General features: G+C 42.9%; 1 protein-coding gene across 25 annotated transcripts in view; it reads right to left on the reverse strand.

Moving 5' to 3' along the window:
- Positions 1-22,019, reverse strand: part of Tdrd5 (tudor domain containing 5) — a 50,652-nt gene extending 28,633 nt beyond the window's left edge. For 3 of the 25 annotated variants that reach the window (XM_076547702.1, XM_076547696.1, XM_076547694.1), the window contains exons 1-9: positions 21,630-21,761; positions 20,795-21,030; positions 19,861-20,253; positions 17,155-17,348; positions 13,299-13,382; positions 10,896-10,952; positions 8,262-8,415; positions 5,374-5,546; positions 4,186-4,406 (exon numbers count right to left, since the gene is read on the reverse strand). In XM_076547702.1, the coding sequence (XP_076403817.1) occupies positions 4,186-4,406; positions 5,374-5,546; positions 8,262-8,415; positions 10,896-10,952; positions 13,299-13,382; positions 17,155-17,348; positions 19,861-20,253; positions 20,795-21,026 (1,508 nt within the window). In that variant the 5' untranslated portion in view covers positions 21,027-21,030; positions 21,630-21,761. Of the gene's footprint in view, positions 1-4,185; positions 4,407-5,373; positions 5,583-8,261; positions 8,416-10,895; positions 10,953-13,298; positions 13,383-17,154; positions 17,349-19,860; positions 20,254-20,794; positions 21,031-21,564 lie in introns of all 25 variants that reach the window. The other 22 variants (XM_076547689.1, XM_076547681.1, XM_076547695.1 and 19 more) reach the window with 20 other exon arrangements.
- Between the last annotated feature and the right edge of the window lie 3,386 nt (positions 22,020-25,405).

A 25,405-nucleotide genomic window follows, 5' to 3' on the forward strand; every position in this document is an offset into this window, starting at 1 on the left:
GGAAAGGGCTGCTCTGTTAATTTTTAGGATGCACTTTCTGGCATTTATTTACATGCTTTTCTGAACTCAACCTTGAATTATTGCTTTCTTTGTAACATTCATGATTAAAAGGACTCTGAAGCTGAAGTAAAATTGTTTACAGCATTAGACTGTTCTTTACCCCCTTCTTTAAGGTCCTCAAATCCCAGGCCTCAGACAGATCTGCATAGGTTGATCGAAGTTGACAACCAGCAAAACCTTGCTTTTGAGGCCTCGCTCAAATATCAGCAATGAAGCTTTCCCAGACAGAACTGCTGCTTCCCATTCTCCCCCACTTACCCTCGATTGTCTGCCCAGCTTTAGTGTGCTCACACAGGTAAGGACCATGTCTTACATATGTATCCTGTAGTCCAGGGCCTCGGGAACCAGACACTGAACAGTTACAGTGTAACAGGGGCGGCCAGGCTGGGGAGATAGCTGGGTTGGTAAACTGCTTGCCTGTACAAGCACAAAGGCCCAAGTTTTACATCCAGAACCCAAATGCTAGCTGGGTGGTGGAGACACACGTGTTTAATCCCAGCACTCAGGAGGCAGAGGCAGGCAGATCTCTGTGAGTTCGAGGCCAGCCGGGTCTACAGCGTGAGCCAAAGCTACACAGAGAAACCTTGTCTCAAAAAAACAGGGGAAAAAATGCTAGCTGGGCAGTGGTGGCCGCACCTTTAATTCCAGCAGCGGGAGGCAGAGGCAGGCAGAACTCTTGAGTTTGAGGACAGCCTGGTCTACACAGAGCTCCAGGACAGATGCAATGTGGAGGCCGGACAGATAGCCTCAGGTCTCACTGTCAGGAATGCTGTCCACCTCCTTTGAGACAAGGTCTCTGACTGACCTAGAGCTCACTTGACTAGCTGGCCAGTGAGCCCCAGCGACCCTTCTGTCCCTGCTTCCTCATACAAGGATTACAGGTGTTTGCCAACATGCCTGGTATTTTCACGTGTGTTCTGGAGACAAAACTCAGGTCTCTGTGTTCACAAAGCAAGCACTTTACTAAGCTATCATTCAAGCCATGATAGTATTTCTAAGAGATTATTATGCGACTTATGTCAGGTAACTTGGGGAGTCATATAAATACATAATATGGAAATATAAAAACATGGAATGCTTTTGTAAATACAAAATAAACTACTATTTATGTTAAACAACATATTTGGATGTTCTTGTTCATGAATTTATAGTGACTGAATTTATTCACATCTTATATAGTTTTCATTAACAAAGACCAGAGTTTACAGTAGACAAAAACCAAAGAACAGGTCACAAACAAAACCCTGGGTCCCTGGTATCTAGAAACTCCACACAATCAAGCTGTTTTCATGATATGACTAAAATCTTGCCCTTTTGACATTTTCACTGGTGCTATAAAAACAACAGGGGAAATACCGGGTGCTTTAGCTGAATCAAGGCAGTGTCAAAACCACTGCCACTTGTGACCGACAGTGTCCTACATTTCATAAAAAGAAACAAACAACAACAACAACAAATTCAGTATCACTAAAGAATGTCCTTGAAGCCAAAACCAAATATGGTGGCACACGCCTTTAATCCCAGCACTCAGAAGGCAGAGGCAGGGAGATCTCTGAGTTTGAGGACAGCCTGGTCTACAAGAGAATTCTAGGCCAGCCAGGGCTACACACAGAGAAACTGTCTTTTTTTTTTTTTTTTTTTCAAATGTACTTGACAAGGCAGTGCAACTAAATTAAATGTGACAAAAAAAAAATTGAAGCACACATATAGTATTTTAAACTAACCTACAGTGGTTAGGAGTGTGTACTGCTCTTGCGGAGGACCCAAGTTCTGTGCCCAGCACACACATCAGGCAGCTCACAACCACTTGTACCTACAGCTCCAGGGTGTTTGCAGCTTCCAATCTCCACTGTCCCCTATATCCACAAGCACACACTCCCACACAGACACATAATAAAATAACCTTTAAAAATGATGACCAAGCAAGGTAGCACACACCTTAAATCCTAGCACCAGGAGGTGGGGGGCGGGGAGGTAAAATAAAAAATAGTAATAAGTCAATTGTTAATGTAATACCATTTGCACTTAGAGAACCATTAATATGATGGTTAATGTTATGTTTTAAAGTTTAATATTACTGTGCTGAAGAGAACATAAAAGAAAAATGCCTCTAACTTGTAAGCTCTGCTTGCCCAAGGTCAGATAACTTCCTGGAATGCTGGGACTGTTCTTGTAATTGTCTGATCTTGTTCAAGCAAGGTGACAAACCACGTGTTTCACTTCTGTAAACAAGCTTGCTGGCCTGACTGCACATAGGAAGAATGTGTGCCCGACTGCACATAGGTGGACTGTGTGTCTGACTACAGGTACTCAGGAAGCACATCAGTTATGTGTTCTTTTCCTTGATTGCATGAAGACAGAAGTCCATAGCCCTGTGAGTTTTGCCTTTATAAACTCCTGACTAATGGAACTGGGAGATGCATCTTGACCGTGCTCTGGGGCGCAGTCCTGGAGTGATGAGTATCCAGCACCAGTATCTGAATAAAGCCTCTTTGCTAAAATGTATTCGTGGTCAGAGTGGCGGATCTCTTAGTGACCCCAGACCCCTAACACTAACACTGCAGTTCAGAGGTGAGCATTTGAAACACATCTCCCAAACTTCACTTTAAGGAGAACAACTAAGACTGTATATTGTCAATGATAGAATTCAAGCCTTCAAGCAGGAGTTAGGACTTGGAAGTGCTCCATTCACCACCACAAGCAACCAACTCTGAAAGTCAATGCTGTTCTGACCGTATCGGTGGTAATGCAGAGACAGTCTGCTTCACGGAGACTGAATTCACTTAACCCCTACAACTCCCTTACTGGTCGGCAGATCTCAGTTTCTTACCGTTTTATACAATAAGTGTTTTTTTTTCTTTTCAGTATCATGGAATGAAACACATCTACATTTGGACAAGCTGCATCATTTGGTAAAGCCGCATTTCACAAAGGGCCCAAACATGACATTATAAAATTAGGTACAAGTCACTCAGGGCTGCTTTCATGTTTAGAGGAGCCCCAAGCTTGCTTAAATGCTCCACAACTATTATGTTGAAATTCTTATTTCTAAACAAAGGGCCTTGTATTTTAATTTGGTACTGGGGCCTGTAATTAAATAGTTCATTCTGAATCTTTTCAAAGAGCTCAAGTAGACCAATCAATTTTAAATTAAGAGCATATGAAAAGTTCAAATTCTAAATTGCAACTAATTTTATGAAGAATTTGTAAAGTTTTGACATTATCAAAAGACAATTTTCCGCCGGGCGGTGGTGGCGCACGCCTTTAATCCCAGCACTCGGGAGGCAGAGCCAGGCGGATCTCTGTGAGTTCGAGGCCAGCCTGGGCTACCAAGTGAGCTCCAGGAAAGGCGCAAAGCTACACAGAGAAACCCTGTCTCAAAAAAACAAAAGACAATTTTCCAAAAAGACTATTAAAACATTCATTTATTAGTTATGTATTTATAAGGCCAGAGGACTTAAGTTCCTCCATTATCCATAGTTTTCACTTGCCACGGTTTCAGTTACCTCTGATCAACCACAGCACAAAACTATTAAACGAAAAGTTCAAGAAATAAGTAATTCATAAACTCAAAAGTGCACACTGTACTGAGTGGCATGATGAAATATTCCTCTTCCTCTCTCCAGCCCAGGGCACAAATCACTCCTTTTGAGCTACATGAATTACCTACTACATCAGTTATCGGCCCAGCTTCTACCACAGAATATGGCTATCATTGCTCTATTTTACTGTTAGTTTTGTGACTCTCTTACTGTATCTAATTTACAAGTTAATTTTAGCAAAGGTAAGTGTGTATGTGAAAAAACAGTATAGACATACATATAGAGAGCTTGGTATAACCCATAGTTTCAGCATCCACAGAGGGATTTGGAATATACACTGTGTATGTGTATGAAGGGCTATTGTACATGCTTGGATTAGAAAAAGTTTTTTTTTTCATAAAATGTTATTTACAGTACCACACATGGGTCTTTTTTAACTAATGTTTTAATTTTCTCAGTTTAAGTTTCTATATGATAAGAGCATCAGCAAGCAAAAGCATCTCATTGCTTTAGGAGTCCTGAGAACAAAATGTCTGACAATTACTAGCAAAGACAAATGGAACGCAAAGCATGAGGCTCCTACCGCATTTCGATCATCATATCTTCAAGTAACTCTGACGAGTCTCTGCTGTAGATCCGGATGTAGAACTGGCTGGGAGAGATTATATATTCCACAAAGACCCCCACAAGGGTACTAGTGTCCAGCGGTGGAAGTCTGCACAATTTCTTTGCACGGACAGCATCTGGTGGGATATCATGGTTTGCCACCGACAAGCTGAGCTGGGGCTTGTTTGTTTCTACTTGCTACAGGGGGGCAGGGAGAGAGAGAAATCAGAAAAACCTGTAAGGAACATTTCAAATCTGGTGACAGTATCTTCCAAACTCTATTTCATGTATCATTCTTACCACAATCATCTGGGAAATTATAAAAATCCAGATTCTTGGTCTCAAGCCAGGACTGTGATTCAGAACACTTTAGAACAGAGCTCACAGCCACACATTTTACAACATTCTTCAAGTACTACATTATAAAAATACTGAGCAAAAAGTTAGAGTGTTAAGCAACCGTCCTCAACAAAATGGGCAACATGACATCTCAAATATTCAGGCTGGAGTAAGGTGGGTTCCCATCCTACCTAAGCCCACCAGTAGGCAAAGGTTATCTTTAAGGAATGGATCAAAAGCGTTTGCAAGCACACGCATTCTAAAATATGCTCTTTCTCTAGGTCTTCCTATCGTCCTGAAGGAAATACAGCAGGCCCTCGACTGCTCACTCCACTGAAGAGCCAGCTACACTGGGGACAAAGAATTAATTCCTTAGTAACAACAAAGTCAGAAGCAGGAGATGAAAATACAAAAGAGGTGTGTGAGGATGTCAGTGAGGAGAAAAATTAAACGAACCAGGTGAGAATCGGTACAAAGGCATCTATCTGTGGCCACTGCTGAGGTGGGGACCAGAACAGGCTCCTGGACTCCTAAAGCCCCGAGGATTACAAGCCTCCACCCTAAGGCTCAGGAATAGAGAAATCAACAGTGCCACAGGGAAAGAATTTAAATCTCAACCATCTGAAAAACTTTACAATTAGGTGTGTGGGAAATGAAAAACTGAAAACGAGAGGAAATGCTCCATAAAGTGGTGCTGGACCAAAGAACTGGCCTCTTCCAAGGAACAATGTTCCTAGAAATATGTTTCCCTAAAGAGCATTTTGGTTTACAGAAACATCCATTCAGTTATCTGGTCTACTATATGAAGTCCTACATCCTCACTCACCAGCTGTAAAGGCTTTACCACAAGGTTAGGCTTCTTGTAGATTCTCTGTTCTGGTTCCTTGTGGTTCTTCAAAGGGCAATCCCACGTAGTCTTCTTAACTACTACAGCAGACAGTGGGTTCCTGGAGGGACTGGAGACCCAGGCACTGGCTTCCGTTTTCTTGTCTGGTTGAACTAAACACGAATTTCTGACTGATGAAAGGGCTCCACCTGAAACAGCCAGAGTGCCCGCTGTGTGCCACGGCGGACCACTGCCACTAAGCAGCCCCACAAGCCGGGCATTGGGGAGTCACTGAGCAATGTTAGCTTGTCCTTGCAGACCGTTCAGAAGGAGGGACACAAGGGACGTTGTTCTAGGACAGAAACAAGCCCTAACATTCTCACACTGGGAAAACAGGAGCTGTTAAACCCTGGTGAGCGACTTTCTCAACATCCTGATTTCCAATTTCTCCTTCCAACTAAGCAGTGAGCAGCTGGCAGTGTACATACTTTATTTATTTATTTGTTTGTTTGTTTATTGACAGGGTTTCTCTGTGTAGTCCTAGCTGTCCTGGAACTTACTTCCTCTGTAGACCAGGCTGGCCTCGAACTCAAGAGATCTCCCTGTCTCTACCTTCTGAGTGCTGGGACTAAGGGTATGTGCCACCACTGACTGACTATATGTATTTTTTTAGTATTATGCCTGAACTCTTAGAGACTTCCTCAACCACCACCTATTCTGTTGAAATTTATGCATCGATGAGTACCTGAGGCTGGCACACTCCAGGACTCCTCCGATCTGTGCCTACAGTGGCTCCAACAGAAACCAACTCACAAGACACAAAAATATTTACCACAGGGCCGACGATGTTGTTCAGTGGCTAGACGCTTGCCTGGGATGAATGAGGGCCTGAGTTGCAGCCCCTGGACAGCCAAGTCAATAATAAAAAGCTAAAACTACTAGTCACAATGCTTTTATAATGGTAAAAATGGAAACAGTCTAAATGTCCACCAACAGGACACAGGTTAAATTAAATAAATATATAAAAATGGTACAAAGGTAAAAACATACTAATATGGAAAACAATATATTACACATAAAAGGCAAAGACACAGTATTTATATAATACTGCATTGTATAAGGAAACTGTCATAATTAAGTATATAGTATAGAAATACACTCACTGAAGCTATAAGCATTAACTATCTCTGTGTTATTTGGTTTAAAGAGCTTTTGTGGTTAAAAAAAAGTCTATGACTTCAGATCAGCTCTGGCTCAAATCTTCCAAGTCCTGTCTTCAGAGTACGTGTTATCTTCAGCAACAAGGACTTGTCTTCCGGCTCTGGGAGGCAACCAAAGGCAACAGCCTGTACTGTTTCCGGTCGTTCCTCTGGCTACCCTGACCCAGCACTGGGGTTTTAAGCTGCCAAAGGAGGCAAACAATCATGGGTACTCCTATCCAGCTGTGACACCCATGAACCATAACAATAACCTGAACAAGATGTCCTTAAGGTGCAAGCTGGGTGCTCTTATCTTGGCAATAAATCAATGACAGAATATGGAAAGGCAGTTGTCCATCATAACCTCTTTCAAAAACTTATAAAATAGACTGGGAAGGGGAAAAGCTGTTGGTAAAATCTTGTCTTGCAGACACAAGGATCTCAGTTGACAACCTCCCACCCCCGAGAATCCACATTAAAAAAAAAAAAAAAAAGCCAGGCATGGGGTGTGCATGCTTGTAATCCCAGTGCTGGAGAAGCAGGGTCAGGGGGATTCCTGGGTCTTCCTGGCCAACTAGTAATTTCAAAAATAAATAAATAAATCAATAAAGAGGTGGGCAGTATCTGAGGGACACACCTGGTGTGTACTCCAGCTTCCAAGTGCACCCCCACACAAGTGCACCTCCCCACGCACATCTTACAAAAGTACCCTATTGTTGACACCATGGCAGTATGTCACCACTGAGGGAACTGTGTAAGGACACACAGGCTCTATCTACACGATCATAGAAAGCTATCTCAATAAAAATTCTACAAGAAAAACAAACAGAGCTAAAAACAGAAAAACAAAACACAATGCCCTAGATCCAATGGGGTTTCCTAAAGTAAATACAGAAATAGAAAAATAGGACATGTTTAGAAAAACTGGAGTTTACTGTAAAGACACAAATGCAGTGTTTCTCATACATACTGACTGTCCATGTCTAAGAAGCTTCTGCTGCACAGCCTGATTGATAAGCATTACTTACCAACCAACCATTTCAGACTTATTCCCTCAGAATTACTAATAACTGGACAATAAAGAAAATAATAGGTGGAAGAGATGCTCAGTGGTTGAGGGCACTGACTGATCTTCAGGAGGACCGTGGTTCGATTCCCAGCACCTACAAGGCAGCTCATCACTGTCTGTACTTCCAGTCCTGGGGTTCTGATCCTCTTCTGGCCTCTCCAGGCACTGCTCATACATGCTGCACACAGACACACATGCAGACAAAACACCCATGCACATAAAATAAAAATAATTTTTAAAAAAGAAAAGAAATTGCTGGACGAGGTGGCCCATGCCTGTAATCTCAGCACCAGGAGGCTGAGGCAAGAGGATTTTCATGTGTTTAAGACCAGCTGGGGTTACACGGTGAGTTCCAGGCCAGCCTGGGCTACATAGAAAAAACCCGTTTCAAACACTCAAAAAATAAATGAGTTAAATTGTGAAAATACCATTTTTTAAAGGTAATAATACAGGTTAACTTTACTACAACATCACTAAGGAGGAGGTCACTATTCAAACATTTCCTGGCTAACATGAGGCATTTGGGTCATGTGATTCCAAGGATGACGGTTAATGCTTTCTTCTTCCTGTCCTCAAAGGCACAATTAGGAAGGAGGTTTGTAGCATCAAACGTAACTCACCAGGTGGTACTGGCTTCAGATCAGCATCAAACACTAGCAAGTCCTGCTTCTCTTCACTGAACTCAACCCGGAGAATGTCACTGAGAGCTCCAACAAGTTCCGTCACATTTAAGAACCCTAACTGTTTTGGTGAAAGTTGCTCTTTAAAAATTAGCTGTCATAAAAAAAAAAAAAACAGAAAAGCATAAAGACTCTGGATATATGTTAGGCAAGGCTTCAGTTGGAATTTTGTCAACCTAGACACTTTAGGTTCAGTGAACTCATGGATACAAGCCTGTTTCACAGGCGGCCAATCTAACCTAACCACTGAACCCCAGGTCCCAGAGAGAGATCCGTTCTCAAGACACAGGTGGAGAGACAGCTCCTGAGGAATGACACTCAAGGTTGACCTCTAGGTGCCACCTACATAGGCATACAGGTGAGAACATATACAAACATGCACACACATATGCACATACATCTGTGCTGTTCTTAATACCAAGTTTCCATCTCTTGAACCGACATAAAGCAACTGAGCTAATTACAGTTACTCTCTCCTGCCTAGGCCTTAAGGAAGTGAAGGCTTGCTTCTAGCTACATGCCTTCAGGTGCCAACACTCTAGAGACTGGCCCCTCCCAGGGTAGCACAGCTGTGGAACAGACCTTGTCCCATGATGCTCTGATGTGACACTCAATTCTTTATGACTTCTCCCACAGAACACTTGGGGAATTAGGGGTCTCAAATCAGTCAGATCATTTAGAAGGTCACTTTTATGGCCATCAGCAAACCAAAGGAAAAATGGGCGGGGCGGGGCAGGGATGGTGGCAAATTAGAATTAGTATTTCTATTTCTTCACGTTACATATTAAAACTTCTTTTCCTGTTATGTTTATCAGTTTCTCAAATAATTGTGTTTTACTGTGAAATCATAACTGAATATAAAGCTAGGGTGGGGAGTATTAAAAATATAAATAAGTAACTACTTTTTTTTTAGATTTAATTTTTAAAAATTGTATCTGCATGTGGGTACAAGTGCCAGTGCCCTGAGAAGCCAGAGGTGTTGGATCTTCTGGAGCTGCAGTTATAGGCCGTTAGGAGCCACCTGACATGGGGGCTGGGAAGGAACTCAGGTCCTCTGAGCTTAGTAATTTTTCATAGTATATTCAAAAGGTCCAAGCAAATATTCTGCAAAAACAAGTCTCAGGAAGGAGAAGGATAAAACTGATGATGTGGCTGATCAAAGTTATATATAGGGAGTGGTCAAAGAATAAACAATTTTAAAGAAGAAATGTATGATGAAAATTCTCACAAATAAAAAATTCACTCATAAAAAACAAGTCTCTGCTCATCCCCAAATGTTTCAGTCACCTGTGGGAGCCCATTTTCAGGTTCCTCGTGTCTTTACCCAGCAGGTCCACATAGAGGATGATTAGGACCACGGGCCTGAGTGCAGGTGTCTGAGATGGTCTGCACTTGGCTGTGCTGGGGGGAGGTCTTTTGCGCTACCTCTTGGCATCTCTATAAATACCCTGGGGCAGAGACAGTCAGGGCCCATTGGAATAGGTTCCAGGCCCTCTCGAGGCTATCCTTTATTTTCTGTTTATCTCCACAATCTAAATCCTTCTATCTAATATTTCCTGCTGCTCTCACTCAAGAAAACTCTGGGGAACTGTGGGGTTGGTGGGTAGCCGCCCCGCAGTCACCTAGCAATCATTTTCCTAGAAATAACTATTATTGCCATTTTCTGTATAACTTTCCAGAATTGTCAAAACTTAAGTGCTTTGATATAAGATTATATAAGTTAATGTACCTTGCTTTTTCAGTTACTATAAAGGTAATTCCATGCTGTTATTATATGAAACACAGCTTAGGTGTATTTTACAAGTAGCTGAGTCAATTCACTGCTATGTCAGATGTATTTTATTCTACTTCTTAGGTATGCTTTCTGCTTTCCTGGCTCCCAACAAGGAGCAATAAATAAATTGGTAGAGTTCTACTCCCACACCCCTTCTTTTCCAGAACCTCAGTCCACTGATTTATGCTAAGGTTTTCCTATGTGTTACATCATCTCATGTTTTAAACCCAGCTAGAGGTCATCATTTTGCTTTAAACAGTACTGGTTTAATCGGTACACGAGAGCAGTCTTTTAGACCCACTTACATGTTCACTTTAACCCTTTGTTCTTCAAACCCCTGAAGATTCAAGTTCTAATCTGGCATCATTTCATTTACCCTAAAGTATATTATTTGTCTTTTTTTACAATACAGGTCTATTTACACTTCTCTATTATTTTATTATCTGAGACATCTTTATAGTGCCTTCATTCTTGATATTATTACTGGATATAAAATCAGGACTGTATATGGGGTGTTCTGTTTTTATCCATCTCTTCTTGGTACTGTCACACTTCAAAAATATGTTAATCATTGTTTCAATGATGTTATAACAGTAAGTATTCTTCCTATCCATAACCAAATATTTGTTACTGGCCATATCCTTAACTATCACCATTTTTTAAAAGCCACTAAAACACAAAACAGGTGGTTTAAGTGTTAAAGGCACAGACTCAGAGGATCCAGCAGTACCTGCAGAATCTGTCTATCAGAAGAAAATGAAGCAACACAAAGAGCAGGCTGGTGAGAAGAAAACTCTTACCTCAAACTCTCCAAGCAGTTTAGAAATAAACAACCCTTGTGGAAACTTAGATACAACCTAATCAACAGAAAAAACACAGATAAAACTGAATATTAAGAGATAAAATATTAAGATTGGTTTTCATTTCAAAAAAACATTACCATCATAAATATTTAATTTTTCACATTTACATAATTTTTAGGACAAGTCCCCAGAAGTGGACTTGCTTTAATTTCAACACAGTATAAAAAACTTTGTACCTTCCTAAATCTTCTAGATACAGTATATATAAAATTCTAATTCACACATCAAAGGAAAATATAAAGTAAATATCCCTTTAAAATCTTGTGACCAAGAGACAATCACTGCATTTCAGAACCATCTTTCAGAAAGACATACATCCATGCTCCATTACTCATCCTTTTCCCTGAAAGGACAATGCCAACCATGGCACTCTAAAGCCTGTCTGAAGTACAGTAGCGTGTGCTGGACACATTGCCTTGGATACCAACAACAACATGAATAAACTTTCTTAGGAGCCACATGATAATCCTTAGTTGAATGAATCCTTTATCGATAAAAACTTTTCTTTTTTTTTTTTTTGGTGCTGTATTAATTGTGAACATCTTTGAACAAACAATTGTTAGACATTTGTTGAAATTTCAAAAACAATGAGAAGATGCCTGAGTGTGTCGGTTTTACCCATCTCCCACCAAAGTTGCAGTAAGTGCAGTGAGATAATGGAAGACATGGGAGCTATAATGGCATTTTGCTTACACAGGTCAGGACCAAAATCCTCAAGGCAGACGAAACCCCCTGGCCCAATTCCTAACAACCAATGGGTTTCCATATATTAATAATGCAAAACAATGAAACAGCCAATCATATGAAAGTATAAATCAATACTAAGGACAGAAAAGGGTAGCTAATGTAAAACTTATCATTTAAAATGTGGCTGAAAGTAAAGCTGTCTGCAGAACTGTCCTTTTCTTCAAATCTTTTAGAGAGTAATGTAGTAATTTTTATCTTCAACAAATCCAATGTCGGTGCCTCTGATGGCAACCTATGCTACGTAAATGTTCATGGACTTCAACTGCTGCCCCGCCTGCAGGGCTTCAACGGGTTCTCGACCACCCTAAGGAGGGAATGTAGGGACAGGAGATACAAAGGAAAAGACACCAAGTCTGGATTCTGATCAAGGTGCCACTTTATTTCTCTTCCACAAAGGTTTATAGAGTTCCGCAGGGTGGGGGGAGCAAGAAGCTGTCATCTGCATAAGGAGGGGCAAGCTAACAGGATGTTTGTATAAGATGTTTACAGGGTGAGAGGGTCAAGAGCTCTGACTCAATGTCCTGTTGCTAGGCAACCTGACTGTAAGATGATCTAGTTGCCCGTCTTATTGGGGGTCTGTATTTTCCCACTAACTAGAGATTCTGTCCTTGTCCCTGACAAACTGCAAAATTTTTCTAAATAGCCAAGGTCCAAAGCAACTCAGATTTAATCCCTCCCAGGTCCTCCTAAGTAGAACACGGAACACAGACACACTGGGCTGGACAGACTGTAATAACGTCACACAGTCAGGAGAGGACACTGGGATGGACAGACTGTTTGTAATAACGTCACACAGTCAGGAGAGAACACTGGGATGGACAGACTGTAATGACGTCACAGTCAGGAGAGGACACTGGAATAGACAGACTGTAATGACGTCACAGTCAGGAGAGGACACTGGAATAGACAGACTGTAATGACGTCACAGTCAGGAGAGAACACTGGAATAGACAGACTGTAATGACGTCACAGTCAGGAGAGGACACTGGAATAGACAGACTGTAATGACGTCACAGTCAGGAGAGAACACTGGAATAGACAGACTGTAATGACGTCACAGTCAGGAGAGGACACTGGAATAGACAGACTGTAATGACGTCACAGTCAGGAGAGGACACTGGAATGGACAGACTGTAATGACGTCACACAGTCAGGAGAGGACACTGGAATGGACAGACTGTAATGACGTCACACAGTCAGGAGAGGACACTGGAATAGACAGACTGTAATGACGTCACAGTCAGGAGAGGACACTGGAATGGACAGACTGTAATGACGTCACACAGTCAGGAGAGGACACTGGGTTAGGAAGGCCCTGAACGTTTGTCAACAACGATGTGTTGGAGAACGGACGGGAAGGAGCAAGAACACTCACGGAAGAACCATTTTCTAAACAATTTCAAAAGAAAATTTCCAGTACAATTTTATTGATTGCTTTTTCTTATTTAAAAATTAGTATATATATGAGTATATATATCAAAATTTTAGAAAAGATGAGGTGTAAATACAAAAATAATAACCATTGTAGACAATTAAATTCAACCACACATGAAAACCAGTTATTTTTGTTTCCCAGAAATGGAAAATACTTACAAATTTTATCTTATGTTTTAGGTCTGGATCAATAGTCCCACCAGGTCCAATCTGGGCAATAACTGATTTGAATGTGTTCTCCAACTATGAACAAAAGAAAAAGTCAAATCACTAAAAAGTCAAAGACAAATGTAAGCAATCTGTAAAAGGAAATGTATTTCAACAAATGGGTCAAATCCTGTTCCTAAAAAGTGGCACTGAAGGCCACAGAGATGGCTCAGTGGTTAAGAGCACTTGGTGTTCTCGTGGAGGACCCGAGTTCAGTTCCCAGACTTTGACCTCTGTGGCATCTGCATTCACATGAATATACTCACACATAGACACATATGCATACACATAGTTAATAATAAACATTCTAAGTATCATTGAGACATTTTATATTATATAAAATATGCAAACAGAACTTGTGTGAAACTAGACATTGAGGAATATTCCAAGATAGACAGCATTATCTATTACAGAGTCAACAGTCTTTAGTTAACCGGATACTCTTGTCCAGAGAGGATGCTTGCCATTCATTTTCAAAGGTACTTAGTATTTATTAAATACTGAGTGACTGCCTAATACCTGGAAGGCAGGGCTGTTAGAAGTTCTGAAAGGTAGGAAGGAGTGTTGAGTCAGGGGATAAGGAGCATGATGGCCCTCTAAAGCGCAGTGGAGGAAAGCCCTTTACGTAATACAAGCGAAGGAGGAAGGAAACAACAGGAAGGGCTGTGCCTGTACGGCAGTGGCCGAGATACCAGCTAATGTTTCTGGGCATTTGGAAGCACAGGTCTCTCCTAAGAGCACAGGTGGAAAGGAAGACGGGTGAATATTGAGAAGCAGACAGTGACTGAGGAAGATGCCCATCATCAACCTCAGATCTCCACACACCCCCACATGAACACATACTTCACACACACACACACACACACACACACACACACACACACACACACACAAACACGCAATTCGCACTCCCACCATTTCTCTTCACAGTAGGGAGCCTAGTCCCAGTGTGGGGGGAGAGAAGGCAGACACACTGAAAAGAACAAAACTGGGGCGAGAGATGGCTCAGTGGTTAGGAGCACGGGCAGCGGTGGTGCATGACCTCAATCCCAGCACTGGGGGGCAGAGGCGGATGGATCTCTGAGTTCAAGGCCAGCCTGGTCTGTACAGCAAGTTCCAGGACAGCCAGGGCTACACAGAGAAACTCCGTCTCAAAAAACCAAAGAGCGAGAGCGAGAGCGAGAGAGCGAGAGAGCGAGAGAGCGAGAGAGCGAGAGAGCGAGAGCGAGAGCGAGAGCGAGAGCGAGAGCGAGAGAGAGAGAGAGAGAGAGAGAGAGAGAGAGAGAGAGAGCGAGAGCGCAAGCGAGCACACTAGCTTGCTGGCTTCTTTCGTCTTTCCCAGGGTTCAATTCCCAGTATCCACTTGGCACATTGCAGGTCACAACTGTCTGTACCCCCAGTTCCAGGAGATCAGACACCTTCTGGCCTCTGAAGGCAACAGGTGTACACATGATGCACGGACACATGTGCAGGCAGAACACCAATACACATAAAAATAAAAATAAGGTAGAACTGTCTTTTCAACCAGATGGCATTGTGAACTTTGAGAAAAACCTCACCCCTATAAAACAGCCAGCAGAATTATGGGAATAGTCAAACCAAGCTTATTAAGTACCTCAACTCAAGGTTCTAAGACACAGCTTATGTATGAGCAATGATTAATCTGAAAATATCATTTTAATACAAAAAAATGAGAGGTATAAAGAGTAAGTTTAATAAAATGCATACAAGCCAAATACATTAAAAACTAGTATACATTGCTGAGAGAATTTAAAGATAAAAATAATGAAGAGGTGTGCTGTTTTCTTGAATTCTGGGATTTAATATTAGAAGACTATTATATTTCCTCAAGCTCATCTGTAGTATCAATGAAATTCTCATCAAAATCATGAGACTTATTTTTGATAAAAATGTAATCATAGCCGGGCGGTGGTGGCGCACGCCTTTAATCCCAGCACTCGGGAGGCAGAGGCAGGCGGATCTCTGTGAGTTCGAGGCCAGCCTGGGCTACCAAGTGAGTCCCAGGAAAGGCGCAAAGCTACACAGAGAAACCCTGTCTCGAAAAACCAAAAAAAAAAAAAAAAAAAAAAAAAAGTAATCATATTTATATACAATTAAATACATACAATGTAAAAGTGTAGAATAGCCAAAACAATTGTAAACAAGAACAAAACTGTAGGACGCAATTTTATAATTTCAAGGTACTATAAAGTGACAGCGACCAAGGAGCACCAGGTAACGAGGGACTTCCATGTGGAAAGACGCCGTTCTAACAAACAGCACCACCATAACTGTCTGTCCTTACCCAGGACATTCATAGCTGGCACATTATTCAAAGATTAATTTGAAACTGGTAATAGTCCCAAATATATATATATAATGTAAATCTCAAAAATTCTAGAAAAAATGTAGAAGAATTTCTTGTTATTTTTCCCTCAGCAGAGATCTATTAGGTGAACAAGAACCATATGAGAAAACTCTGGAAACAATCACATCACCAGACTTCAATTTACCAAAGACAAGGTTAGGAAAAGGAAGAGTGGGGCTGGAGAGAAGGTTCAGTGGTTAAGATACCGGCTCTTACAGAAGACCCAGGTTCGATTCCCAGCACCCACCTTCTGGCTCACAACCATTTGTAACTCCAGTTCCATGGAATCTGACGCCCTCTTCCGTCCTCCATGGCCACCAGGCACGCACATTGTACACATACAGGCAAAACACTCATACACACAGAATAAATAAATATAAAAAAGAATTTAAAGAAGCAAACCACAAACCAGAAGAAAATGTTTGCATTACATGTTCATGTTAAAAGACTTATACTTGCCGGGCGGTGGTGGCGCACACCTTTAATCCCAGCACTCGGGAGGCAGAGGCAGGCGGATCTCTGTGAGTTCGAGGCCAGCCTGGGCTACCAAGTGAGTTCCAGGAAAGGCGCAAAGCTACACAGAGAAACCCTGTCTGGAAAAACCAAAAAAAAAAAAAAAAAAAAAAAAATACTTATACTTGCCGGGCAGTGGTGGTGCATGCCTTTAATTCCAGCACTCAGAAGGCAGAGGCAGGAGGATCTCTGTGAGTTCGAGGCTAGCCTGGTCTACAGACCAAGTTCCAGGACAAGCTCCAAAACTACACAGAGAAACCCTGTCTCAAAAAACCAAACAACAACAAAAAGACTTATCCTCGGAATATACAAATTCTTCTATTTCAATAAAATGACAACCCAATCTTGTAAAATGAGCAAATGACTCTGACATTTCAAAGACAATATACAAATAACAACTATGTACATAAAAAGATACCTAACATGAGTATTAGATATAGTCTCCAGCATGAAGTCAAATGACTGACTATACTAAACAGAAACTGGAAATGGAGGTGCAGCCATGGAGGTGCCTGCCAACACCTCCCAGAAACAATGTAGCTGATAAAACGCCTCTCACCTTCTCCTAATCACTGTAACCACTGGAGAGCTTATCAATGAATGGCTGGCTTCAACCTTTCCTTTTTATTATTGTATGTGTATAGGTGAATGCTTGCACGCATGTCTGTGGTCTGCTGCCTGCAGAGGCCAGAAGGGGACATCAGATTCCCTGTACTGGAGTTAGAGGGTTGTGAGCCACCATGTGCTGGGAATTGAACCTGGGTCCTTTGTAAGAGCAGCCGGTGCTTTCAATGACTACACCACTTTTCCAGCTCCAGGTTTTAACTTTTAGAAGGTCAACTTTCCCATCAGGTCTAAGTGATGACCCACTGAGTTCAAAAGCCTATTTTTGGCATCTCTCTCTTTCCCTGAGTTCCGGTACCTTACCTGGTTTAATTTTTCAGTGTGGTTCAGCCTTGAAATCTCCATTGTATTAAATGTGGGCATCTTCTCCATGTTCAGTACTTGCTTGGGTGGTTCCATATTTGAAGCGGGTTGTGAAAAGCATGTCTTCGTTACTGGGAATCCAGTAGAATAGGAGCCCTGTTGTTTCATTCTAAATGGCTGGGTAAAAATTTTACCTTTTGTGAAAAAAGAAGAAAAACCAAAAATTGATTAGCAATTTCCCAGAGATTTTATAGAAAAAGACTACTGTGCGCTAACAGCCCTCAACTTAGAAGAAAAAATTAAGGAAGAGTGTATATATTCAATAAAACTTACATACTATATAAGTGATTAGTCACTTATTTAAAAAAAAATACTAAGAAACTATGTTCCTGAAAAGATTGTTGCTCTCTAAAACTCCATATAAGGTCACCTGAATATAATTGAGAAGTAGCATTTTATAGGTAAAACCTTGACAACTTAACGGTTATTGTGGTGGTGTTTACTGGACAGGCATGCTTTCCACATGGAAGTATCTCATTACCTGGTGCTCCATGGTCACTATCACTTTATAGTATCTTGAAATTATAAAACTGAGTCCTACAGTTTTGTTCTTGTTTACAATTGTTTTGGCTATTCTATATCTTTTGTTTTTACATTTCCATCTACATTTAATTGTATATAAATCTGATTAATTTTTTATGAAAAATAAGTCTCATGATTTTGATTAGAATTTCACTGGTTACTATAGACGAGTTTGAGGAAATATAATACTCTTCTAATATTAAGTCCCAGAATTCAAGAAAATAGCACATCTCTTCATTATTTTTATTTTTAAATTCTCCCAACAATGTTGAGAGCAAACAGTGTCCAACTAAAAAGTTTGCATAGAACTATGCTTCTCACGGTGGGTGACCACCTTCTAAGGAAAGGGAGGAGGAAATGCTACAAGATAAGACATGGTCCTAAAATAAAAGTTCTCATCAATATCGGGAAATGTACTCTGTACTACAAGATGTATCTCTGAAAATCGGCACAGCCTAGTGCTTTCTTTACCCCAAGATCAAGTTTACCAAATATACCAATTACGCCTGAGATATCTGAAGATATGGGAGATGAGCCATGGATGGGAAATGTGAACAAGTCAATCACTGGGAAGGAATATCTACTTCTACTGTTCAGGAAACATATGCAAACTGCTTTACATAATATGGTTTTTTGTCTGTTTTCCTCTTCCAGTGCTGAAGAACAAACCCAGGGTCCTGTACATGCTAGGCAAGTGCTCTACCACGGAGTTACACCCCCAACTCTTGTAAGCTTAACCACACAACTGAGTCTTCCTAAGTCTGAGCCCCTGAAGTATACTGGTAAGGTTGAGGCACATACCGCACCGCCCCCCTACCCAGTTCCAGGATGGGCAGAGTGAGCTACATCACCCACCAGTTTAAACACTGCTTTGTAAACTCATGACACAATCACTCTGATCTAAATGCAGACTCTGGAGAAAAAGGGTCAGTGAAACAGACATAAAATTCTCTGAGATAGGCCCCTGCCCTGGGCAGTGTACCTTCTGTCTAGGGTCTAAGTGATGATTACATTACTCTGAGCCTCATCTGCCACACAGAATAAACTTACAAAATGCCAGGCTCTCTACAGACCTTGTCTCATGTGAGGTCCTCAGTACAAGTCCAAATTCCATGTGTTATATACTTTGGAGATCTGGAGACCAAGGCTAATACAGATTAATTAATTTGCCTAAGGTTATTTAACTTAGTGGAAGACAGGGTTTTAACTTTAATAAACTCATGGAGTTTAACCCTTCAATTACCTTTCCCTATGTGCCAGAATTGCTTTAACATGGGTTCGTCCACAGAACAATCTTTTTTAAAAAATATTTTCTGTGTGTGGGTGTTTTGCCTGCATGTATGTCTGTGTAACACATGCATGATTAGTGCCCACACAGGCCAGAAAAGGGGATGAGATCCTCTGTAACTAGAGTAACAGACAATTGTAAGCTGCCATGTGAGTGCGGGGTACTGAATACTGGCTCTCTGGAAGAGCAGTCAGTACGCTTATCTGCTGAGCCGTCTCTCAAGCGCCACAATTATTATATCATTTCTCCTTCTCCCTCTCCCTGTAACTCTTCCCATATCCCCATCTCCCTCTCAAGTTTGTGGCCTCTTCAATTACTGTTACATACAACACACACGTATATAAATACAGCCTGCTGAGTTCATTTGGTGCTGCTCACATGTAAATATATATATATATATATATATATATATATATATATATATATATATATATATATGTATATATGTATATGGCTGACTGCTTGGGATTAGAAAACCCACCACAAGCTTGGCAGTGGTGGAGCACATCTTTAATCCCAGCCCTCGGGAGGCAGGGCAGGCAGATCTCTGTGAGTTCAAGGCCAGCCTAGGATACGGAGCAAGTTTGGAGACAGCCAGAGCTGTTACACAGAGAAACCCTGTCTCCAAAAAGCAAAAAGAACCCATCATAGGGCTTGTCTCTGGAGAAGATGAATTCTCTCTCAGCAGCCATTAACTGCCTGTAGCTCTTCATCTTGGGTTGGAGTCTTCTGAAAAGTCCCCCATCATACTGATGTATCAACTGCCGTCGTACTTGTGGGTGACCATATTTTTGAGTGTGTGGGCATGGCCCAATTGTTAATGCCGCCGGGCTTACCTGCTGGCCATCCTCTCTGCTTTTCCTCTGAGACACTCTTTTTCAGTGTCAACAAAGAACCCGCTCTGGTCTGCTCTACAGAAATGACATCCGACGCTGCATTGAGCACTTCAAACATGGAGAGGAATCCGTACTGCATGTACTGGAACGATCGTCCAAACCGCTTGGCAAACGCCTTTTCAAAGTCAGAGAGGAGAACAGGGGACAAGGCCAGAAGGTCTTTCAACTCGCTCTTCACAACAGCTGGAAGTATAGGGGGCACCCTTCCACGGTAAGGCACGCGGCCGGTGCAAACACTGCTTCTCCCCTTCTGCATGGAGTTTCGGACCTTATGGCTCCTCCTCTGCTTTGCAACTAAACTTGCTATTCCTTTGGTGGATTCATCTGGAATGGCTAAGGAGATATGGGGGGAAAAATCACTTTCAGGTAAAAGACATACTCCATGTATCCTCTGTAACTGCCATTGTCTCTCCAAGGAGCATAGCGTAAAGCTCTTGGTTCCACCATTTTACATTCTGACTAACAGTTTCCTAACTCCTCTACCAGAAGATGCAAAGAGCCTACTGTGTTATTACTGTTAACTGGCGCCTGGAAGTTGTGAGACTCTCGAAATGAAGACCAAACATGCCTACAATGACATATTTGTGCTTCGTGACATTTAAAATGAGTTTTAGGCAATTAAAAAATCAGTAATCTGAAATTGTACAAATATAGTTTTGTGAATATCCATTTTTCTGGAGAATGGGGATTTGGCGGGTTTTTTTTTTTTTTCCTTTACTCTCTCTTTGCCCATAACCTCAAAGGCACCAATGACCACAACCCGATGACATCCACCCTCCTGGGATACAGGATAACTGTACAGCTAGAACAATTCTGCACTGAGTGATATGTTTTAATTATAAAGCTTATAGACCTTCCGAAGTCTTAAACGTACCTTTCAGTATGATGGTACCATCCCCACAGGGGCAGACACTAACCACATCAGGCATATCCAACACCAGTTCCATAGTGGACCGATATCCAAGGATTCGGAGCGGGAGATGGTTACCAACCATCAAAAGGTACTCCTTCTCCAACTGTTGTGGGGTCAAACCATCTTTAGTGGAAATAAGAAGTGACCTTATCTCTTTCCTCAGGCAGTCCTGTATACGCTCTTGTTCAGACATTCTGCTACAGGATTTAAGACAACAAAAATTGCTTTTGAGAGAAAGGAGTCAAACCCATGGCAGGACAAAAACAAGCAAACAAACAAACACCCTTTAACAACCAGCCATGAAATATAAAAACTCAGATGTGAAATGTATAGCTCATAAACCTGAAGCAACACCGTGGGAGTTTTCACAAGCCCTCAACCTGCTACACTCCCTACAGTAACCCCAAAGCTCAGCTTGTAGGGAAGAGCCTTCCCAATCATTGCCAGTGGCTGCTGTGAAGTCGCAGCTGGGCCGGGCTGATTGGTATGCTTACTCAAGGACCAGCTCAAGCTCCCTAAGGGGTGTCCGTCCCCACTGCAACTCAGTATCAGCTGGAATCTCTCAGCCCCTCTTTGGGAACCAAAAGGTCTTAGGCCGCCCGCCATGCAGGAGCGACCCGGAGAAGCGGGGACCGACCGACGGCAGGCCGTCCCCTCTCCTCGCTCCTCGGGCAGGGGTCCCTCACCGCCCCCGCTGGTCCTCCCGACTGCCCCCACGGCCTTCCGGTGACCTGAGACGGGGAGGCGTGCTGAGGACGGCGGTAACGCATCCCATCCCTCTGCGGCCCGCCACTACCTGTCTGCGGCTCGCCCGCCTCGCCCTCGCTCGCCCGCCCGCCTCGCACCCGCGCTGCCGTTGCGCGCCGCCCAAATCCGGGATGCTCCGGGAGGCCCGCGGTGAAGCCGAGCCGGCCAGGCTGTCGCGCGCCTGCGCACCACGGGCCGTCGGGTCCCGAGCGCCGTGTTCCACGCGGGAGGGCGCGGCCGGTGTGACGGTTAGCGGAGGTGGGCGCCGTGCGGGTGTGGCCGAGGCCCGTCTCCCCCTCCGGGGCGGCGCTGCGGGCTGCCGCGCCCACCTCCTGGCAAGCGGTGGGAAGACGCAGGGGTGGCCGCGCAGGGGTCGTCCCGCCACCCGGGGCACCCGCGGAAGGACGGAACCACGGAGGCGGAGGCTCCTGCCGATCTGGCTAAGCCAGGACAGGTGGCCCCGTCGTCACACCTGAAGATGTGCTCGGTCCGTAGGTCTGCGGTCATTTGAAGGAAAATTAAGAGCGAGTCTGGTTCTGGCTCGAGAATCACTGATGAGCTGGATGAGACTTTTTGACTCCCAAGACGAGAGGAATGGATGGGTGGGAAAGCTTTTGGAATGAGTGAAGAACATTCCCGGTGCAATGGAAATAAGAGAACTGGGAGACCAAGGAAGATCATTTTATTTGGACAGATTTGTTGGAGTTGTGGAATAAACCAAATTGACTGACTCCTCAAAAACTAGCAAGTAGAAACTCAGGATGTGCATAGCTTTCCCAGTTGGAGATCAGATGGGTTGCATAAAGGGGGTGTGAAAGGGAAGCGCGCGCGCACACACACACACACACCTTCTGACCAAAGCCCATAAATGAATATTCCAAGAGGACAAAATGTTCCATCAATGAACAAAGAATATTAAAGAAGTTCTTAAAAACAAACTAGAAAACATTTATATATTCGGCTTACAGTAGAGGAGTGAGTGGCTGGTAAGTAAATTAACAGAAAATTGTAAGATGAAATATGGACCCAAATATTGCAACATTTCGATGACGAGTCTTGGAACATACCTTATTATAAGAAGTCCTCAGAATAACAAAACAAAAATCCCTTTTTAGACCAAACCTAGGTGAAATGGAATCCAAGATCTTAGGTAGAAACAGCTATAAGTCAATGGGAATTAGACTGTCATTCAAGCCTAAGATCAATGTTTGCTATTGTGTAACAAAATTTATCCTGAGGAGATGCAACACACACGGCACGCCTACTCATCCTACATAGGAAGCCCACGGCAGACCAAAGTACAACCGCCACCAAAGCCCAGCTTGGTGAACCAGTGAGTTTTATTGGAGTTTCCTACAGGAAGATGGGTCAAGAGTCACAGGAGCAGAAATGACTCAAAGACACCTGCATCACCAAAGCCCATGCCAGCACAGGTGACGGCTCACAAAAGCTGGGACCCTGGAGCACACTGCAGTCCGCAGGCAGCTCAAGTTAGACAGTGTCCTTTCCAAGTGACTCTAAACCTCTCGTAGGCAATGGTGGTTTCTGCTCCTTCCAGGGAAGCTGGGCTGATGACAGTCTTTGCAGCTTGGCTTAGCAAGATCAGATGGACTCTCAGCTTTTATGGACTCTGGTGGAGAAGGGGGTGGGGCCCGATGTATCTGGTCAGTTTCAGGGACTTCTGGAAGCTGTTTACCTTCCTGTTTACCCGTAGGCTGGAATGTTTCAAGCTTGGAGGGATTTATTTTAAAGGCTGTGGATTTGGAGTTAGTGCTCAGAACAGAGTTGTAAGTCTTGTCTTTGTAGGATGTAAACAGACTACTCTCAAAACATAAAGCCTGTTTTGCTAGTTTTTGTTGGCGCACGGACACACACACACACACACACACACACACACACACACACACACACACACACACAGTTCATTCCTTGGGCCCTACATTTAACTAGCACCAGAAAACTGTGTAGGCCAGACCACCATTTGTTTTTCCTCTGTGTTATGAAGACCTGTAGCCTATTTGTTAATTAACTGCTTCCACCTGGTCTACTCCCAGCACTGCTTCCAATCTGGGAGTTAATTTTAATTACAGCTGCCCCTACAAGGATTCTTGCCTTAGGAAAATCAGAAAAGGCTATGGGAGCTTTTTGACAGTGCTGAGGATTGAACCCAGGGCCTTTGTGCATGCTGGGCAAGCATGGTACTCTGAGCTACAATCTCAGCATTAGAGAAACTTTCTAAGAGCATTTCTAAGGAATTTTTAGAAGATCAGGATAGAATATTAATATCCCCCAGTAGTGTGTAACTCTGCTGATGCAGTAAGTCAGATCAGGCCAAATTAAACCGAATTCAAGTATTCCCGGGTGGTCCAGGGAGAGAGGGGAAACCATGGACCTTAGTAGGCTGTCCTGAGCAGCTCCGGGAAGAACCAGGACTTGGAGGCGTTTCTTTGGGCGGGGTCTGGAGAGGGCAGTTCCAGGGGAGGAGCCTCCGCTTGGTGTGCTTAGGTGGGGTTTGGAATGCCCCCCCCCTCGGGGATCCCCAACAATTATTCCTACCTCCCAAGCTTTTGAACATTAAAGCCCAGTTTGGGCCATTTGATAGCGAGTTCACGTTTGTTGCCATAGAAATTCCTCTGAGTCCATCTTAGACATCTTAATCTACTGTTACCCTACCACTGGAAAACAACTGTGCTCTAGCCCCATTAAAAATGTACGTTTTCATACATAAACCTCCTCAGCTCCAGCCCAGGCCTCTGCATTAGCTTCCTTCAGGTGTGTGTTCCCTTCCCCTTCATTCTATTCCCGTAGCACTGGCTGGACTACGACTTTGCTCTTTGGCTATCATTATACAGTTCCGTTTCCATAGCCTTATAGACTCCTATAACAAAAGTATGTTCTGATTCTTTTTATCTTACATAGAGCAAGCCAAGGAAAGGAAAAATCTTCCCTTGACCTACATCCCTCTCTTCTCCTTCACAGCCAAATCCTTGAATAAACAGTCCACATTAGATTTTTTTTTTCTACTGTTTCTTTCACCGTTCACCACTTGGTATAAAGCATTCTGCCCTTTCCTCACCGAGGAAAGTGTTAAAAATGCAGAGTCTCGGGCTCTAACCCAGCTGCACTGAAACAAAGAGAGGAAGCTGGCTTTGGGAGTGATTTAACAAACCCTCTCCTAGGAGGTGGGTCCACCAGAGAAGTTGCAATTATGACCAACTGCGCTGAGCAGTGGTGGCGCTAGCCTTTAAATCCCAGCACCCAGGGAGCAGAGGCAGACAGATCTCTGAGTTCGAGGCCAGCTTGGTCTACAAAGTGAGTTCCAGGACAGCCAGAACTATACAGAGAAACCCTGTCTCAAAAAACAAACAAACAAAAAACCCAACTGCTCAGCTTCTAAGTCTCACCTCAAGTCTCTTGTCAAGTCCCATAATCTCAAGGGTTGCCAGGTACTTATATCGCTTTACATACAACAGATTCAGAGAATCATCTGGTTATCTTTCCTTGGAAGTTATTTCCTAAGGCTACACATCCCCATCCGCATCCTTGGATCAGGCTTTCATCTGCATCACTTCCCTGGACACTGCCATTCTCCCATAGTTGGTCAATCTGGCATCTGAAATTTGAGAACGTCAAATTTAGCACATCTTTGTAGCTGCCAGATTCCAAACAGTAGTAACATTTGAACTTCTAATGCCAATAAATTCTTTTTATGTTTCATGAAATAATCTGTAGAGATATATGTCCACCCCTTCTTTTCTTTGGATATCAAATTTGAAGGTACTAAATGGGAATAAGTATAATGTCTTACAACCTTTCCAGCTCTTT

This window comes from Peromyscus maniculatus, chromosome 11, assembly GCF_049852395.1.
Source record: "Peromyscus maniculatus bairdii isolate BWxNUB_F1_BW_parent chromosome 11, HU_Pman_BW_mat_3.1, whole genome shotgun sequence".
NCBI lineage: Eukaryota > Metazoa > Chordata > Mammalia > Rodentia > Cricetidae > Peromyscus > Peromyscus maniculatus.